The 20291-nt window shown below is 40.6% G+C and overlaps 1 protein-coding gene across 1 annotated transcript in view; it reads right to left on the bottom strand.

Moving 5' to 3' along the window:
• Nucleotides 1–15914: 15914 nt before the first annotated feature.
• TYR (tyrosinase) overlaps nucleotides 15915–20291 on the bottom strand; it is a 53815-nt gene continuing 49438 nt past the window's right edge. The window contains exon 5 of the mRNA XM_071733349.1: nucleotides 15915–18316. Coding sequence (XP_071589450.1) covers nucleotides 18096–18316 — 221 coding nt within the window. The 3' untranslated portion in view covers nucleotides 15915–18095. The remainder of the gene's footprint in view (nucleotides 18317–20291) is intronic.

Genomic DNA, 20291 nt, shown 5'->3' with positions numbered 1-20291 from the left:
CTGGCAGTCATTTCATAAACATGCCACTGTGATTCAAGACAAGCTGGAACTGTTCTTTTCTGTACTCTGCATCTGATTTTTCTGAAGATTTCCCACTCCCCACAAGTAAAATGAGCTTTTATTGTTTTAACAAAATAGGATTTAACAGCAAAGTTTAATCAAAATGCCACTGGTGTACGTGCTGAGCTGAGCTTTTCTGCAATGAATGTACATTTTTCAGGGATATATATATATAATGCAGCTGACAACTCAGCTCTGCACGGGGATTTGGGATTTGCATTGTCTCTGCTGCTGGTGTATTTCATTAAGGCCACTGTAGTGATGCACTGGTAAACTCGTGGAGCTGAAATGAGACTCTTCATTCTCATAAAGAGCCTGATATTTTAGTGTCTGTCCTAAGCATAGTAAATCCCATGAACTCTGGAATTTCCTTTTCAGGTACAGTAGGTTAATGAACCAGCATCTTTTAGGGTTGCAACCTGAGTCCTCTGCTGACTGTTGTATAACAAATGCTGTTGGACAAAGGTGTTGTGCAACAAATGCTACTCCTTAAGGGGCTGGATGAGTACATGTTAAGTTCTAATATTCTGCTAGTTGTGTCACCATGTAAGAGGGATGGGACTTGTTTGGTACCATGGAATGCAGTGCATTTCCTCTGAGGTTATGAATATCTCCAAACTTGCATTGGTTGTTCAAAGTTTGCCATGCCTGAAGTGTTACATGCTACTCATCCCAATAGTAGATTGCCTCTTAACAAAGCCCTTGGATTTCTGAGGATGTCAGACTTTGCAAAACTTACTTACATGGTGTCTGCTTCCTCCTGGAAAGAGCTTGTCATCCCATAGTCCAAAATCTGCAATTTCTTCCTAATGATCTGTACAGTTACACCAGGAGGGGGAAGCCAAGAGTTACCATCAACTGGGGAGAAAACCAAGGAGGGCAGGAGAACATGATGAAAGCCAGAAGTGAGCAAGATGAAAAATCTGGAACCTGGGAGCAAAGGGGAAGAAGTGAGACATTTTTCTTGGCTGATACTCTCAACACATTACAGGCAAGCTCCATTATCTGGATGTGGATACAAAGTCTCCCGGGGGGTTGAGAACTAATATATGCAAATACATTGCCTTTCTCTGCACAGCTCAGTGCTAAGGCATGTAAGAAAACTAGTACATTTTAGTAAGCATCTTGGAAATAAGCAATTTGTTTGAAATAAGCCCACTATGCACTCCTTCCATTTAATCTGTTTCAAAAAATCATCTATGTCTGTTTCTCAGCTTTGGGTTTGGGAATGGCTTTACCTGGTGACTCTTCTTCACCAAAATACTGGAGTGTATAGTTCTCTCTGATAGCTCTAAGTAGCTTTGACAGTTGACTAAATAAATTCTGTGTTCATTGCTGCTGACCTTAGGTAAGGACAGCCTTAAGGATGAGAAGCAGTGTTACATAAATGTCTAGTGTACATAGCAACACTGAGAAGAGAGATGCTGCTGCATTGCTTTTGGTGCTGCACCAGTCACACATTAAAATTCTGTCATTGCAAGGTTGCGTTGCTCATCTCATACTCTGCAACCCTGGGGAAGAAATTTGGATGAAAGGTGGGGGAGGAATAGCAAAACCTTCCTCCTTGTGCTGTAACCAAGAATATATTCATTGGCAGCAGAGAATTTTTAAAATTTTTTTTCAAAAGACCATGTTGTTTCTTTTTTTGGGGATAACAGGTTCTCTCCTGGTCGTGTGTTTGCTTGTTAGAAATATAACACAGTGATAACAGGTTGCTTCTGAATTGAGTAAATAATGCCTCTGAGTCTTTTCTTCTCCCTCTAATAATCTCAGAGAATTGCAAAATACCAGAGAGCACATGGAGTCAACTTTGTCTGAAGTTGTCCTCAGTGCAGCTTGGTTGGGAATGCTGCACAGAAACTCTGCAAGCTGCTGGGAAGCAGCAAGGTCTAAAGCAAAAAGGAAAACAAATGTTTTAAGGAGAAACATAGCAGTGATACATGATTTGTAGTCAGAAGCAGGCCATGTCAGATCATCTTTGAGTGGTGCTGAGTCAGAGCCTACCCAAAGGTACATTTTGGCACCAGGGAAAGTTGAGGGCTTTTGGATTGAATCTGCAATGTGAGATGGTAACAGGTTTAAATACAGCCAGGTGAGCCTTACTTCCCAGCTTGAAGCTCAGACCTGTCATATACGAGGGTGAATTGTGTAGACAACGAGCTGGTCTGACTGTTGTGAGCAGTCTCAGTTTTGTGGTTAGCTGAGGGCATGGGTATACCCTTTGTATTTCTGTAGTTTTGTAGGAGTATGTTGTTCAGAGGCTGAGCAGCAGGGTATGTTTTTTCACTTTATTAAATATTTGAAAATGGGTACTGTCCAGAACAGATGAGGATGATGAACACCATCTTCCTCCAAGAGCTCAAAATACCCTGCCCGTATTTGCACTAGGGTTTGCAAGGAATAAATAGGAAAAAAATATAAGCTCTGTGTTTTTCCTTTACTGTGTCAGAACAACATAAATAACTGGTAAAAAATGTTTTATAAGAATGTGAAGATTCACCTGTGGCATTATTCTTTTTGATTGCTTCAATGCTTGTATCTGCTTGATATATGCTTTTTGAGAAAAACATCCCCAAGCAGAGCTAAATATGTGGCTGAGATGCAACTTGGCAAAAGGTCTCTACCTGATGGTGAACTATCATTGTCAGCTGGAGCTGGATGAGTGTCAGTCTGCTCCCTCTCTATGCAAGATTGTGTAAAGAGGCTTCTTCCTCCCTCTGTGTCCTCTAACTCAGGAAAATGCCACTTTGGGACATGCAGAGATCCTCAGTTTTGATCATAGCATGCACCAGCCTTTATAACTCTTCTGATGTTTGCAAACCAGTGGGAGTCTTGTAGTCATTCTGATGAGCTTTAAGAACGCTATGGGCTGCAGGATCCTAGTCCTGCAGATGGTTTTTACAATGAGGGGAGGGGCAGTTCCACAAGAACAGCTGTATAGAATAGGGGGAAAACTCATAATAGGTTGAGAATCAGGGATTTGGTTCTGTGAGTCAGATCATTTGTGGCCAACACTAAAATTGTCATGTTCTTGCTTTCACGTATAAGTGTTTCAGGAACAGTGAGCAGTGATGGAAAGGGTTGCTTATTTCAATTACATTCTCCATTTCCATACAGGCCTTAGTTTATCAGCTACATATAAATTCCTCCTTTCTCTGATTAAATATTTCCTCTCCTGGTTTCTTTGCTTCAGGGAGCCTGAGAGCTCATTGTTTATAAAGGGAAAGAGGAAAGATTGTGCTGTCAAGCAGATAACTCCCTTCACATGTGTTCTGCTCTGCATCATTAGAAGGAGGCACTGATGCTGCTGTGAGTGCACAAAGACAGAGCTTTCACTGCGATTCAGATGTGACCAAGAGCCTCTTCAAGGATTCATATGGTGATGAAGCTCTGGGCTTATTACTTAGCTTTTTTTTGAAACAAGAAACCTAAGCACATACATGACAGGTTGTGAAACCCTTAATCCTGTTGAGATTTCTTCTCCCTGTGTTCCTTCAAATCAATTACAAGAAGAAATTTGATGTAACACATTTAGATAAGAAATAGTTCCCTTGATCTGTGATAGTTTAGAAGAAAATTCAGTTGTGACATTTTTTCCTCAAACTGATGGCCAAAGAGATTTTTTGATGGAGCCAGCTATAGTAGTTTCATAATGTGCATAAGTTTCTTGGTTTTGTTGCTTTGTTTATTTTTTACAAATTCTGTGGATTTATATTGTTTGTATAAATATATTTTCATTTCAGAACCAAAAAGCAGAAAAAAACCCCACAACCAAAACCATATTTTTTTTTTACTTTGGAAATACTAGCATTACCAAATATGTTTAGAAGAGTGGAAACCAGTTGGAAAAAAAAAATATATTTTTTTCTAATGGCAAAGCATTCTTTTTCCTTTCCAACTTTCATTGCTGAAAATACTGTTCAAACTAAGCAATGCTACCACAGACTGAGCCTTGACAAGTGAATATCTTACTTTTAAAGGAGAACATCTCGCCAGGATTGTGGCATCTGAACAATCAAGGCAATGTCTATGGCAGGTTGAGTCTGGGGTTATTTCCTAACTTGAGAACAGAGGCTCAGCCAACTGCTGGGGTCTCAAAGAACTGTGTGTCCTGAGGCAGGGAGCATTTAGCTTGCTTTAGCCACAGCTTATTTTGCCTCATAATGGTTTCTCAGATGATGAGGATATGTAGAGTTAGCAATTATTATGGGAAGGAAGAAGACAAATGATCCATTTTTATCTCACTTTGAAAAGTTATTGGAGGCTCATAAGCCATGTGAGAGTTTCACAGAGTAAATGTCCAGGAACTGGGCACACTGGTTTGAGCATATGAGTGTGGGTATCCTGAAAAGACCATAGCCTGTGATCCCAGTAGTCAAAGCACTTCTTTGAACCAGAGTGCTACCCAGACAGAAAATAATTAGTGAAAATCCAGTCTCAGGAAGATATGAACCTCCAATTAAATTGTTGACATATCTATAATTTGGAAAAGGCAGTAAAATAAGTTCAACTTTTCAATTTTTCTTTCAAGAAATAAGTCTTGGAAGTTATTTCTAGTTAGAATGTATAATTTGATAGCAAAAAAAATCAGTGCCCTGTCTTTTCTTTAGTTGCAAGTCTTGACTTCTTTCACTACTGACAACAGTCTTCCCACACCCTGTCTCGTCCGAAAAGAAATGGGCCAGAAAATTTGTTCTAAATTTCCAATTCTGTATTTATATATTTTTTCCACTAGAGCTGAAGTAAAAATAATGCATTAGAAAGGAAGGCAGCTATTACTTTTTTATCTCTATACAGTGTTCAAGATAACCATTTTGGAAAGTTCTATCCTAAATGTCCACAATTTGGAGCACTCTGTTCTTTTCAGAGATGCCTATTTACATTAAAGTAATTTCAGTCTGTTCTGATGTTTTTATACATCAGGATGTGGTACAATTCTTTGAAGACAAATGTCTGCTTAGTTTCCTAGTGGAACAGAAAACAAAATTTAGTCCTGAACTTTTAATTTCCCGCCGCCCCAGGCTTGACTATAAGAACAAGAAAAGTACTCAGCGGCTTCCTGCCCATAACAAGTCATATTCTTGTCATATGAAACACCCCATTTTGTAGCTTCAGCTTGCTGCCCCCCAGCACAAGAGAGGAACCACGTTTCACTGCCTGGGAGGATTTAACCAGGTCACACTATTAACTGCACGCCACATAAACCTTCACGCAGTAAGCAACACCCTTTCAGTTCTGAAAGTCCCTATCAAATGAAGCAAAGCTCTTACCAGTTAGCTATATAACAAGACAGAGGTAGAACACTGATCATAAAAAACCTGGGTTTTGTTTTCTTCTGTTTTTCCCAAGTTCTTTGCTGTTTTTTTCTTCTCTTCTTCTTAAGTCACGTGCAGATACCTATTCCCATTGTGTCCCTTTCTTAATTTAATAGGTGCAAACAGTTGGCTAAAAAAGAGATCAGATAGGACTAACCCCAGGCTCTGTCCCACCATTTTACAGAGTTTCCTTACAAACCTGTCACTCTGCTTAGGAAGATCAGAGTAACATGAAAAATTCGAGTTAACAGAGATTTTGATACCCAGATGCATTGTTTCTTTCTAAAATCCTTCATTCTTTTTGCCTGTCTGTAAAATGTGGACAGTCGTGCCTGAAAAGAGTTTTATGGATATGCCTGGTAAATAGTCCATGATTTCAAATTTGTTTAAATTTCAAAATTCTGGTTGCAATATGGAAAAGATGGTTCTTTCTAAAAATACTAGGCTGAATTAGCCATTGTATCTTAATTACACTCCTAACAAGGAAAGTATTTGGCTGCTGAGTTCTGTTGCTGTTCGGATGTTATTTTTACATTGTTTTATTAGCAGGACACCCTAATGTGAGTTTATGTCTCTTATTGTATTTGACAAAGCACCATACATTTATACATCATGTAATTATGGCACTGTACTCTCAAAGTATTCACTTTACAGGAAGCTTCATGACTTTGGAATAAACAACCATTCTAAGACTGAGTAAAACATGGTTGAGTTGCTGTCTGTGACCTGGTTTTAATTAACAACATACTGCTTTAATTGTGGAAGCATTGTGTGTGTGCATATGTGTGTATGTATTACTACTGGCAGCACAAGCTGGAATTTCACTGCTTAAGCAGTGGCTGTAGCACTGAGATGCCCTAAACAATCCACACAGGGTTGGCAGATATGCTGCAGAGGACCCTCTGGAATGACAAGCAGGGAGCTGGGTGGGATACCCAAAATACCAACATTGTTGTAGGGCCCCTTGATTAGCCACTCAGGATCCTTTTCTGAACACACATACTTACTCCATATACCACCCAGTTCTGGGTCAGGCTAAGATGAAGTTAATTTTCCCCAGCCCTAGTAGTCCTGTGCTTTGTACTGGTGACTAGAAAGGTATTGATAACACACCAGTGGTTTTTTGCTACTGCTGAGCACTGTTGTCACAGCATCAAGGCTGTTTCTCCTACATTTCCCCTCACCAGTAAGCTGGGGGTGGGCAAGACCTTGGGAGGGGACATATCCAGGATAGCTGACCAAACTGACCATTCCATACCATATGATGTCTGCTCAGCAATAAAAGCTAAGAAACAAGGGGAAGAATGGGAGGGCATTTGTTATTTCTGACATCTGTCTTCTGGAGCAACCACTATGTGCACTGAAGCCCTGCTTCTCAGGAAGTGTTTGGACATCACTTGCTGATGGGAAGTGGGGAATAAATCCTTTGTTTTCCTTTGCTTCCATGCACATTCTTTATGTTGACACATGAGTTTTTTCTCATCTTACTTTGTCCTCCTCCCATCCTGCTGAGGAGAGTGATAGAGCAGCTTGGGGAGTACCTGACATCCAGCCAAGGTCAACCCGCCACACACCCCTTGAAATTTCTGATAAATCCAGGCCATTCATAATTAAGGACTGTGCCCAATATAGTTTTGTATCTGCAGTTATGAGACCAGTTCAGAAGCAGAATATAGCATTTCATTTTCATATACAGTTATCATACCACTGCAAATTAGAAAAACATGAGTATTCTGTGCTCTGCATGTCCTTATTTAGAGCACAGTGCCAACAGAAAACAGCACCTGCTGACCCTAACACATCAAAATCAATGATGTACAAAGTTGTCTCCCACACTAGAAGTATGTAATAATCTTTCCCATTAAAGATGAACACTTGAGAACCTGACTGAGGGGAACATGGTCTGGGCATTTGCTTTCATCTGATCACTCTGGTAAAGTAACTCACAGTGTGTTTTATTTGAAGCACCTGCTCAGACTGTACTGCTCTGGATTGATCTTAATGAGAGCAGATAATGTATTGTGATCTTCCAGACATTGCTGATTCTAGGTCAAATCTGAAACAATTATATTAAAATTCACAATCCACTTCCCAGTAATATGGTTGGGGTCTTTTTGCTTGGCAGCTGTCCACCTAATCAAGAAGATTACATGTGAAGCATGGATTAATTAGAATCCATAATCAATTTCAAGGCTGTAGGTTTTGCTTCCTCATTCCAGAGTGGTGTTGATATAATGGTGAAATACGTATCATCTATTCAGAATGAGGAGTTTAACTTCAGCTAGAGAAAAAAAAAAAAAAAAAGAAAGAAAAAAGAACAAACCTGTATATTCCTTCTCCATTATTTTTAGTTGTTAGGTTAAAAATATGTATAGGAAGTTAATGTCTCTACTTCAGAGAAGTTCCTGAGCTGTGGAAATGTAAAAGGTGTTTAAATAAACACAGGGTCAGTGACACATTGGGCAGAGCTATCAGAGGAAAAATTGATACCTTCTAATATTGTTGCATTGTTTTTCATTAAGCAGAATATCCTTTCTCAAAGGATAACAAACTCACTTTCCCCTGGCCAAGTAATGAGGTTTGGCAAAATGTGTTTTGGCTCTTGAACTTTGATTTTTTTGTCTGATATTTGAAGATTTTTTAATGGGAAAAAATACATTTCACAAATGCATGTGATAAATCTCACTGTTCATACAAGAGCAGGAGAAGGGGAGCACAAGAATTAGAGAACCTTGTATTTGGACAAAACCTGGCTAAAAATGCTGGAGCAAAAAGGAAACTCCTTACACTGAGCAGCAGGCAAATGATTGCAGTCTGTTGTTTTCCTAGCAGAAGAGATGTCCTAGCATCCTCTTCCCCTCATCAGCACTGTCTGGGCACCACTGATCATGATAAATTCTCAATAACAAGGTGAGCAGAAGGGTAGGCAATGGAAGGCAGAGTCTGCTACTGCTAATGGATGAGCCTTTTTAGAGAGAAGCAGCAACCATGGACTGAGCAGCAGCTGTCTGCCCCATACAGGCACAAGCCTCTCATGGAATTTCAGTTATTTAATGAACCAAAGCTCTTAAAGTAAATTAACAACTTTCTCTCATAATCAGTGGGGAGAAGTAAAAGGGAGAGAAATGAAAGCCTCTGAAGACCTCCAGGGAGATCTGATTTACCTGACTTAGATTTTTGCATTTCAACATACTTTTTTTCAAAAGTTCTTTTTCCCCTCCTTTGATGTTATGGTTAAGTACTTATTTATCCAGAGAATACAGCACATTATGGGCTGCAAATATTGGCACTGGTTAAGTGTGAACTGGCTGCCCTGCCCTAGAACAACTCATCTGTAGAAGCACCTGAAAAGTGAGTTACACAATTGAAACCCTCTGAGGAACATACTTAGGTGGTTCCTTACCCTTTCCTGATACTGAATTCCAGGGTAAAAGGGAAAGGTACCCCACTTCTGGTTCCACCAGCCTCCTGAAAGCTGGGAGTATCTGTGTAGTCCAGCCTTTTTGACTGCATGGAACCTGATGCTAAGCCTTAAATGTGCTTTACAGCTACATGGATCTTACAGAAGGGCTGAAGAGTGGCACATCAGAATGATTTCTAATCAATGTAACTAGAATTGTTTCTCCTGAAAACCCATCATCATTTTTGTGTGTCAGCTAAATTAAAATCATCTGCACTTCTCATTAATTTTCCTTTTCCATCTCCTCACAAATTTAATTCTCATTAATTTAATGGCTCCATGTTTTATCGTTACTCTTTCTGCTGTCTTGTTTAGCATATGTGTGAGCATTAGACTGAGCTTAATAACAGTGATCTAAAATTGTTCTTTGTTGAGTGATGACTGATGGTCTGAATAACCAACAACTTGTCCTGTCTCCCTTCCCAAAAATGTTCTTTTGGTTTTCCTGAAAATCAATTCTGTTAGCCCAAAGTTTCTGACCTCTCTACAAATTAATTTTCCAAATGAGCCTTCCTGTAGCTTTTTACATCAGTATGTCTCCTTGTAGGAGAATGTCATTGTAATTATAGTGACTGCAATAATTCCTCTATCATCTTTATCTTGACCTCTAAACACAATTTCTAAAGTGACAGACATCCTGCAGACATCCTTGTTGGTGCTCTAGAGTCCCATGGCTCATAGGATGAGACCAGAGGCCATAATTTTTAAGACCTGGTATCTAGGCTTGTGGCTTTAAGCATGCTTGTTCCACTGAAAATGAAAAGTCTTCCTGACTGGAAGTGATCTGATTTTCTGAAGTGACAAGTACCTTTTCTAATAGCAGTAGGGAAGACAGAAATGCCTCGTTTTAATTTAAGCTCTCAAATGAGAGTTGTCCAGAGCCTGATTCTCCCTGAATGTTAATACGAATGTTGATGCTTTGAAAGTCAGCCCTGTGGATTAAATAATTAGGACCACAGGATATAGAATTAAAAGACTGAAATAAAACTTAAACTGGCTTTAAAAGTCCACGATGATGGAACCTGGATTCTCTGGTGGTCTGTATCTTCCATTGTCTCTGTGACATTAATTGACAAGATCAAAGTTAAAACAAATTGCTGCTCTTCTGACTTGTCAAATCATATATTCACTTGTCCTTGATATAAATGTCTGTAATGTTATCCAGATGACAGGTGAGAAGGAAAAAGAATCCTTATAAGGCTGTCTACACACATATACACCTTATATATATACATACACAACACTGTTATGTAGCACCTCTCAGTTGCTATAAGTATATGTATTTTGCTATCAGATAATGGCTACTGTTCTGTCTCTCTGCAATGTGTGTTGTGCTACAGTCAAAAACCATTTTCTCATAATTACACCAATAAATAATTCTTTACACTGGTACTGTCATAATTTTGGTCATTTGATACTATTCCAGCTATCTAACCATGTATATATTTCATCTTATACGAGCAGGTCATCTGACAGCGGAATCAGCCCACAGTAAATTTGGCAGAGCACCATTAATGGACCAGTATTTTCCACACTGCCAATCTCCCAGTAAACTTATGAGAAGACAGTCCTTCAAGTTCTTATTAGCAGATGTTCCTGAAATGTTCAGCTCTGTGATAAAATAGCCATAACATTTTTATAACATTCATGTCTTTGCATGAAGGGGCCACAACCAAAGAACTTAAGCTTCTATCACTTTCTCTCAGAAATATGTTTGTTCGTTTGTTTTTTCTGTGCTGTGTGTGGGCTATTTATAGGTTTCACAAAGGAATGAAGGTGACTAATGGCATTAATGTTGCAAAAAAGCTCATCAGCATCAGTCACCGGTGGAGAAAACCAGAATCTGATTACAAGATGGGTTGTGTTGGTAAGCAAGGGAAGGAAAGCCTGGTGCATGGCTCTGTCTGAAGAGTTAAGAGGCTCTGCAGACTATTTGCCTTATAATATTTATTACACTGTTGTCAGAAGTGCTTGTAAAGATGTACAGAAGTTTTAAACTGTAGCACAATGAAATGATTGTGCTTAAATACTCCAAGAAACAATTCAAGGCAGAAACATTTTAACATTGTTATGATTGCAAAGAAATGTGTGAAAATTTGTCTAGAACCTGATCGACCTGAAAATTCCTTATTTGCTTATTATTGTCTAAGCATGTTTATTTTACTTGAAAATTATGAGGAAAAACAGGTGTTTTTATAAATCCAAGTCATTTTAAAATCTTTATGATTGTCCTAGTTTGAGAGGACAATACCAAACTGAAGTGGAACATTTACACACAATCCACCCCTTCACAATTATAAAAACCAAAATCCTGCACAATCAATCTATTCACTAACATTGTCCAGTCTATGTTTTGCTCTTTGCCACTCCTTGTCTCCTGGCTGGCTCACCAAAAATGTCACAGTTTAGGTCCAGTTGGTACCAATCAGGCCTTGGCTCACTCACCCCCCCACCCCCACTGCAGGACAGGGAGGAGAAAATCCACCCAAAGGCTCCTTAATTGAGACAAGGACAGGGAAGTTTTCATTCCTCAATTGCAGTAACAGGCAAAAAACCAGACAGGTTCAACTTGGGAAGGAAAAAAACCTAATTTAATCTACATGGAGAAAGAGAAAATATGAACAGATCTTAATACCTTACCTCCCCACCCCTCTCTTCTTCCCAGGCCTGGATTGCTCCCCTCCTGTCTCCCCCTCAGGGCACAGGGAAGGGGTAGGGGGGCTTAGGGTCCATTCCCCACATGGTGTTTCTGCTGCTCCTTCCTCCTCAGGGGGAGGACTCCTCGCATTTTTCCTCTGTTCCAATGCAGAGTCCTTCTTATAGGTGAGAGTCCTTCACAAACCCCTCTGACCTGAGTCCCTCCCACCAGGTGCAGTCCCTCAGGATCTGGGCTGCCCACAGACCCCTGGCACAGGGTCTTCCACAGCTGCAGAGCCTCATCTGCCCCCTCTGTGATCCCACAAAGGCTGCAGCTTCATTTCTGCCTGCCTGTGACACTTCAGGGGCTACAAATCCACATTTACCCCACTGTGCTCCTTCAAGGACAGCTTCACCATGCTCCTCCATGGATTACAGGGGGACAGCTGCAATCTCACCATGGGCTGCAGGAAAATCTCTGCTTGGGGACCTTTCCCCCTCCTTCTTCACTGACCTTGGTGTCTTTTCTGTATCTTTTTTCTCACACCTCCTCCTCTCCTCTGCTCTGCAGGTCTCTTTTTTTACATTTTTGCAGTTTCGCTTCCCCTTTCTTGAACCTGCTATTTGTAGAGGCACATCCAGCTTTCCATATCTGCTCAGCCTTGGCCAGAGGCAGGGACAGGATTGGAATCAGGGGAGGTTCCATCATCTTTTCTCAGGAGCCACCTCTGTGGCCCTCCCAGTTCCAAAACACCACTGCACTAACCCAAGACAATGAATCTCTCAGACACCACCCCATGGGCTGTTTTGCAGTGGCATCACCATACCAGCCTCAATAATGGGTGTTATGGCCTGGTGTAATATTAAAATTTATTTTTGTTTTGGATCTGCGAAACAAAGTCCAATCATAGAGATGGTTGGGTGCAAGCAGATTTCATTTGACAATTGGTGCAGACAAAATATAGAAACTGGCAAAAGAGGGAGAGAGGAAAAGAACATATAAGAGAGAGAAAAAGTGGTAAGGAAGTGGTAAGAAAAATGAGAGAGAAAAGTGGAAAAATAAAGGGTAAGAAAGTGGTAAGAATGAGAGAGACAGAGAGAGTCACCACCAGGGGTCCAGCTGCCCTGTGAGGTTCTTCAGGATGACGCTGATTCTGGACAGGGTCTGGTGCAGAAATGATGGTGGGTCAAGAGATGACAACAGCCATAGCATGGACAGCCATATTATACCCTGAGTTCCTTTTGTTCCAAAAGTGCAGCTGTCGGTCAGCCAGGTTTGTTAGAAGACAGGCTGCCTGGAGGAGAGCAGAAGGGTGTAGCCCTCCACCCATTCATCAGTTCTTCTCTTCTTCCAGGTGCCATTCCTCCTCTGTTCCATCCACTTTAGCCAGGTACATAATCGTGCCTCCAGGGGCATCCCAGCATTGAAGGCTGGCCCTCAGGTCACCAGTTCTTATCTTCTTCCAGGCCCCTCCTCTGTTCCAGCCCCCTTAGCCAGGTACTTCACAAGTACAATCAAGGTGGCTCAGTCATGCCTGGAGGGACCACCCAGCATGGCGCTCAGGGAAGGGGAGTAGTCTCTACCCAGTAGGTCTTACCTAATCGAGGTGTCACCCCCCTCAGCTCAGCTCTGGCCAGCCAGGTCCTCCACCCAAGCCAGGGCTATTCACTTTAAAATTGCTCTTTTGAGACAATTGCAAAACAATGAGGTCAGACTCACACAATGGGGGACATCACAGAACTGAGCCCTCCAGGATCCAGAATTAATGTTGCTGAGTCTCAAAGGGGATTTTGTCTGGATGCAGGGAAAGAACTAGCTTCTCTGCATATTTTACTAATCCAGATTTCCAGAACTTCTTGGCACAGTGTGAATTCTGCATGGCTGATGCCCTCAAGAAGAGGTGGTAAAAGGAAGACTCCTGGGCAAATGTCCATATATAAAATTGAACATCAGGGAGTCAAATGGATGCAAGGTGGATATGCAGAAGTGTTGGTTTTCTATAGTTATATAGTTATAATAATTAGAGCTACTTCATATCTAATTTAGAGCTTATAAAAAAAAAGTACCGTGAAAGGCCATCTTTAATGAGAAGGTCTCATTGCTGCCAATTTTCAGCTCACTATGGAGATTGATTCAAAAAGGCTTGAATCCCTACATATCTATACACAGATGGTGAATTGCAGAATTACTCAATGGAGATGACAGGTGCTAAAAATACAATTTTGAGAAAAATGGGGAGAGAGAACAGAATGAAAAAGACTGACAGCTGCTCATTGTCCTGCCTTGACTAAATATGACTCTTAATAGTCCAAGGAAGAAAGAGACCAGGCTAGAAAATAAAAGACTTCACAGAGGTAACAGTCTCCTGCAAAGGCCAGAGACATACAATGCTGACTACAATATAATGAAGCTGCAGGTATCCTGTAGAAGATTTCTGAACATCAGCCATACCTTATTTTTGTTTCATTATGTGAAACAACACGGTGCTGACACTGCAAATATGTCCTTGGATGCTGAACCTCATGGGATGCTCATCTAAAAAATACTTTCAGACAAGCCTAACTTCAATGACCGCTGGGGCCAAGGCTGATGTGATTACATGGTCTACATACACAGCATCTAGATTTTAAGGCACCAAGCACTGCAATGCCATATTTTCAGCCCTGATCCTATCAGAATTTACTCCCCAGTTCTCAACTAACTGCCTAATGTCAATGGAAAATTTCATGGTTTCAACTCACCGTGGCCAGCAAAAGGAAAAAAATAAAGGCAGGGTTTTAAGTTCATGGCATTACATTATTTACAATTAAAAAAAATATATATGCAGGACCTCCCTGTCTCATCTCAGAAAAGTATCTATGCTGAAAAGAGGTGCTTCAACATTCCTCTTACATATGTGTGAGCACAGGAGTAATCACAGCCCTGAGCATGACCCTGAGAAGACAACCTTGTCACTGCATTTGTAGCCTGCAGACAGAAAGCACATCATCTCCTGTTGGTGCAAGTGAGATGCCTCAAGAAACCAGGTAATGCCACGGTGATGAAGAAGTCTTCTCTCTCCTTCTGACCCATCCAGAAGCTAGGTGGATGGTCCAAGCTAACATGCCTGGTCCCCAGAACACCAATGGAAAGGCTTAGACATGTCCACAGCATAATTTCCTCTGTCCCAAAATCGTTACTTTAAGATTGGTGCAGTCAATCAACATCTGACAGTGGTGTTCATTTTCCTCTCTGGAGGAACTTAGCTTCCTTGGAAAAGAGGATCAATTTGGTTTTCATGTACTCAGGGTCAGACACACTTCTAAAGACTATATGCGTCATCAGTCTACTGTGTTCTTTGTTTCCTCTCAGAGAAGACATGACATCTGTTATGGTGAATGAGGGTTAAAAGGAAAAAATGCTTGGGGTTATCCCTGCAAGTATTGAAGGGGATACAAATGCCCATTTTTTGGTTGGAGCTTGGCTGACGTCTCTGTGATGAAACTTCTGGGGGAAGAAAAAAGCTATTAGCTATCAGCTCCTTGAATGAAGAAAAGAGTAAGGAAAAACTTGGCTCAGAATTGGTAGATGTTCTGAGATGAGCACAAAGAGACTTTAATTAATAGGTCATATGTTTGGTCACAAGGTATATGTTATGCATTTCATGCTTTTGGGAAGAAGAGATGAGCTAGAGATGGCAAAAAGTAGGGTTTAAAAGATATCATGAGCCAAAGCTCCACTTTCATCCTTTCACAGATGATGAGTTGCTCTGGCCAAAGGAGGAAGGCCCAGGGAACACTACTGAAGATCTGTGGAGAAGACACCACCAGCTGAGGAGTCAGAAGTTAATTTTGGCCATGTCCTTTGAGAAGTGGTGACATAAAAATGACTGATGTGAAAATGAAACACTATCACCAAAGTTAGTGAAATACCCATGGAATACTGTAAAGGCTGAGATAAACTTGCTTAATATAGGTAATATTTTTCTATGAGAACAACTTTACAAAGGAAAGTATCACTTTGCTGGCCTGACATACGTTGCAGAAAGGCATTTTTTTTTCAACAAGCCTGCAGTGAAACACATGAGGTGTCTTCCTGCCAGAGCATTAACCCAAGCATGGATCATGGTTCTGTCATAGTCTGTCTCAGACTGCCGCAAATGTTCAGGCTGTCTCAAAGGTAGACATTTGGGAGTTCTGAGGTGCATAACTGACATATTCCTGTCACACTTTAACTCCAGTACTGAGGATCCCAGAAGTGTACTGACTGCAGACTCCCACAGGAGACACCTCTCATCCTGGTTAGCCCCTGGGAGCCCATGGAATTTTGACTCTTGATAGGTCTGCATACCTCAGCTCCACTGTGGGTGCTACTGTTTTTGTGTTTGCAGCTCTCCATCTGCCCAGTAGAGCTTAGAAGGAACAGGGAGTCCAATATTCCCAAGCAATCATGACACATAGGCTTCTGTTAACAGTTATGGAATAAAAAGCACTTTTTATTTTAATCTCATCCTTCTCATCTCCAAAGATTCCTCTTTCAAAGTTTTCCAGTTACCTTGTTCAGAAGAATTTTTCAGAGTAAGGATTACATAATAATTTTAAATATTTTAGCCAAACATGGTTACTGAAGACAACAAGCAAGGTTTTTGGAAGAATCACTGAGCACCAAAAAGTGTTTTCACTACATCCCAACACAGATTTTTTCCTTCTATTTTAGTTAGTTGTAGTAATCCAGAGAAATTAAGCACATAGTTCCTACTTGTAGATTGAGTCCTTAAATAGACTACATAAAGCCCTTTGTGTTTATGGGACTGTGTGAAGTCAATACTTAAATATTGACCACTACCACTAATATTTATTTCTATCAATAGAATATTCTGTCTTATATAAAATGCAAATTAAATTACTGATCAGACTACTTGAAATATTATCATACCATAATTGCTTTCCTCCTGCCTATGCCTCAGTGCCAAGATACATTTTAAATCCCATGCATTGTACTTGTTTTTAATACTTTCTAAGATATTGGAGAGGATTCATCTATTAGTATCTTAGATTATCAATCAGAAGCCATAGGAAAAGAGACATCTCTCTTGCATTTAAGACCAGGGTCTTTCACATGAGAGAACAGCTTCAGTTCAGTAAAAGCCTATGCTTTGCTGAGCTGGAGGTGATTTCAGCCTGTGCCTTCCTGAATCAGACCAATGGAGCAAATCAGCAGGCACCACTCAAGCACTTAGCTCCTGGGGATGGGATATGGTTGGATTTGAGGGTGCAGATTACTTCTATTGCAAGTGGAATATAGCGGTAGTTTAATTCCAACCTTCTGTTTTGTCTGTTTCTGTGACTATTACTGTTCATTCAAGGATAGCTGGGAGACTGCAAATGTCCTTGTATGACCGTTGAAAGCAGGATTTCCACAGCAGGAGAGGGATATTAACACTTTGATGTGAAAATCACAGGACATCTCCTATAGAAACGTCTGCTCTTGTTGGACCCTTCCCAACAGATACACCAGCTCTTAGTGTTTTGTGTCTCCTCTGCTCTCTAAAGAATTCCTGTTTCTGTATTTCAGAGGACAATCCCAGTGCAATTGCCCTGAAATGGCAGTGGATCTGTGTAGATGGCCAGTTGAAAAATATCAAAATAATTACATGAGACTGTTGTGAGAAAAATAACATAATATGAGAGGTCCCATGGCATTTATTAACTAGAGGACTGATATTCATGCTTTTGTGAATTGCTGCTTTTGACTGGCAACCTATGAGCCTTTTGTAATATTTTATCTCCCCGGTCCTGTTGAGAAAGGAAGTGACAGAACAGCTTTGGTGAGCACCTGGTGTCCAGGCAGGGCCATCTGACCACACCTTATTTTGATCTATATAGGGTACCTGTATGAAACATAAAATACTGAGCAACCAAGTCAACCATAATATGAGCAATCATTAAGTCAAACTAAACAGAGGTGGACATGGTGAGGCTAGGTAACACCTCCTAAGAAAACTCTCAGATCCCTAAAGGAATGTGAGACTGTATGGAAGATGACTAACTGGAGCAGCTGAGACAAGTGTTTCTGAGATCCCATTTTTTGCCTCCTGTGGCATTCAATCAAGAACAAACAAAATATTTCTGTCCTAGAATAAAAATGTGTCTATTGGTCATTTACTCTGAGACACCCTGTATTTTTCTCACTAAGCCAAAGGGCTTTTTCTGTTCTTACAATCACAGAGTGAATGTGACACTGATGGTTCTGAAGCACCTCTCACTAAACCCACACACCAATCACATGGATTGAGCTGTTGGGTTGCAGTTTACAGTTGTAAAAGAACAAATAAAAGAGCATAGAATTACATAGTAAAGCCAACCGCAAATGCCAGCAAATGGTTTCAAAGGAGCATTATTTAATCAAGCATAGGAAATACATGGTGGTCTTTGAGTGGCCTGGTAACTTATGTTGGATCTAGGAGAACTTTATAGGAGTGGATCTGATAATATACTACAATAATGGAGGTTACAAGAAGCTTGAGGAGCAAGACTGCCCATCCTGCTTATGCAGCACATCTCAACAAGGTATTTGTAAACATGAATCAAACACTGCATGCTTGATTAGCACCTTAGGAACATCACTGAGTTACTGAAGGCCTCTAAAAATTGGATTGATAAGATATATTGTTGTAATCTTCACTTTCTGTGAGCAGGGGTTGTATCTCTGAAGAAGTTTTTCTTTTCTTCCACCAAGTCAGGATGAGCCCTGTGAGCACAGCAGCAATTATGCCTCCAGTCACAGCTGATCCAAGCAGCCAACCCCAGATCTGACGGGCTTCCTCAAGGTAGGGTGTTAAAAACTCATGGACAGAAACAACCTCTGGTAAAAACAAAAACAAAACCACAAAATCAACATAAAAAACAACCAACTAACCAACCCATCAAAAAATCAATATAAAAAGAATATAAAAAGAAAGGTCCTTTTACATTATGCAATATATTATCAGTTTATAGATTTGTAAAACAGATAATACTGGAAGCCTGAGTGAAAACAGTGACTGCATTTGTAAAAATTGTCAGAAGGTCACAAATAGTTTTAAACAAATCTCTTCAGACCACATAGTGTCTTAATTTTCATATTAAAGGTGGGAGCAGAGTTCACTGTCCCCAGTGATGTCTATGATTTTGATAAACTGTATGACTATGACCCAAGAAGTCTGATACAGTATGGGCAGAGGTTGTTCTAGCTCAGCATCCTCAATAACAAAAACAGAGCATTAGGAAGAGATAAAGAACAGGTCAAGCCCATTACAATCCTGTGACAAAATACCCAGACTCAACAATTTGCAGTTCAGGGATTTCCTAAACCAGATGTGATGCTGATGTACTTAGTAGTCATGGGTGGATTTCTTTTCCTTCCATCAGCCTTTCCTAACTGCTCTTTGAACTTTTATCACAAGTTCTTGCAGCAAGGAGATCTTTGCCTTAACCAAAGGTTGGGGGGGAAAAAAAATGAAACAAACCAACTTCCTTTCATTAATTTTTTTTTAAGCCCCTAACACAGGAAAGACATGGAGATGTTGGAGTGGGTCCAGAGAAGGGCTCTGAAAATGATTAGAGGGCATTACTCCTATGAGGAAAAGCTGAGAGAGTTGGGGTTGTTCACCCTGGAGAACAGATGGCTCCAGAGAGATGTTTTAAAAGCCTTTCAGGACCTGAAGGGTCTACAGAAAAGCTGTGGAGGGACTTTTTACAGGAGCATAGAGTGACAGAACATGTGTAAATTGTTTCAAACTGAAGTAGGGTAGATTTAGGCTGGACATCATAAAGAAATTCTTTAGGGTGAGGGTAGTGAGATTCTGGAACAAGTTGCGCAGAGAAGCTGTTTCTGCCCTCTCCCTGGAAATGTTCAAGGCTCTGAGAAACCTGGTCTAGTGGAAAGTGTCCCTACCCATGGCAGAGGTGTTGGAACTTGACAATCTTTAAGGACCTTTCCACCCAAACCGTTCTATGATTCTCTAAAGGAAAAGTTATGCATAACCAGAACTGGGTACTCTTTTAAGAGAGAGAGCAAAGTTCTCTTCCTTGCAGAATTTATCTGGGACATGAGTTTTCTAAGTGACATCTTAAATTCCGTACTCTGTCCTTGGATCTTCCCCTCTATCAATTTTAGTTGAACACCTGAGCTATCTTCTTACTGGTAAAACATAACATGACTTTAAGATGATGAGATGTCACATTTCATAGAAGGCCTTTCAGAAGGGATGAATCTATTTTATTTTATCCTAGTAATCAGCCAAACATTCCCTTCTCTTGCTTTTGGCTTTAGACTGTGCAGTTTCTCTAATTGAAAGTCAAAAGCCCTCTCCTGGCATCTACTGCCTGTTTCTTCTTTGCTGCACAAGGGGTGTTTGGCATCATTGTCATGCAGTTGTCATGGTAGCTTTTGAGTGGCAGAGGATGGAACACGCCAGGACACCCTATAATCTGTTAACCTGTGACTGTGATACAACAGAAAACTATGACAGGCCCAGCTAAAATAATGTAAACTGGGATTTCAAGTATTACATTACCATAAACTTTTAGTCTATGTTCAAGGCCCAGGAATTCTGCAACTGTGTTTTCTGATGACTGTCTGGGAAAAGGGTGAAGGGATTGGTGGTGGTGAGGATAACATATAAAAGCTCTGAGGGAGATATTAGGCAATGCAAGTTCCATTCCTTTCATATCAGAGCTTGGAGTGAAATGATAATCCTCCCTGGAAGCTGCCACAAACATTGATTAAAACTGCCCTTTCAGTCAATAGGTTCGTGACAAAGCAAGAGGAAGTCAAGTCTGGCTGGTGCTTGACATCT

The sequence above is a fragment of the Heliangelus exortis genome, chromosome 1 (assembly GCF_036169615.1).
Source record: "Heliangelus exortis chromosome 1, bHelExo1.hap1, whole genome shotgun sequence".
Taxonomy (NCBI): Eukaryota; Metazoa; Chordata; class Aves; order Apodiformes; family Trochilidae; genus Heliangelus; species Heliangelus exortis.
Note: the sequence above shows the minus strand (reverse complement) of the source record. Positions and strands in the feature narration are given on the sequence as shown.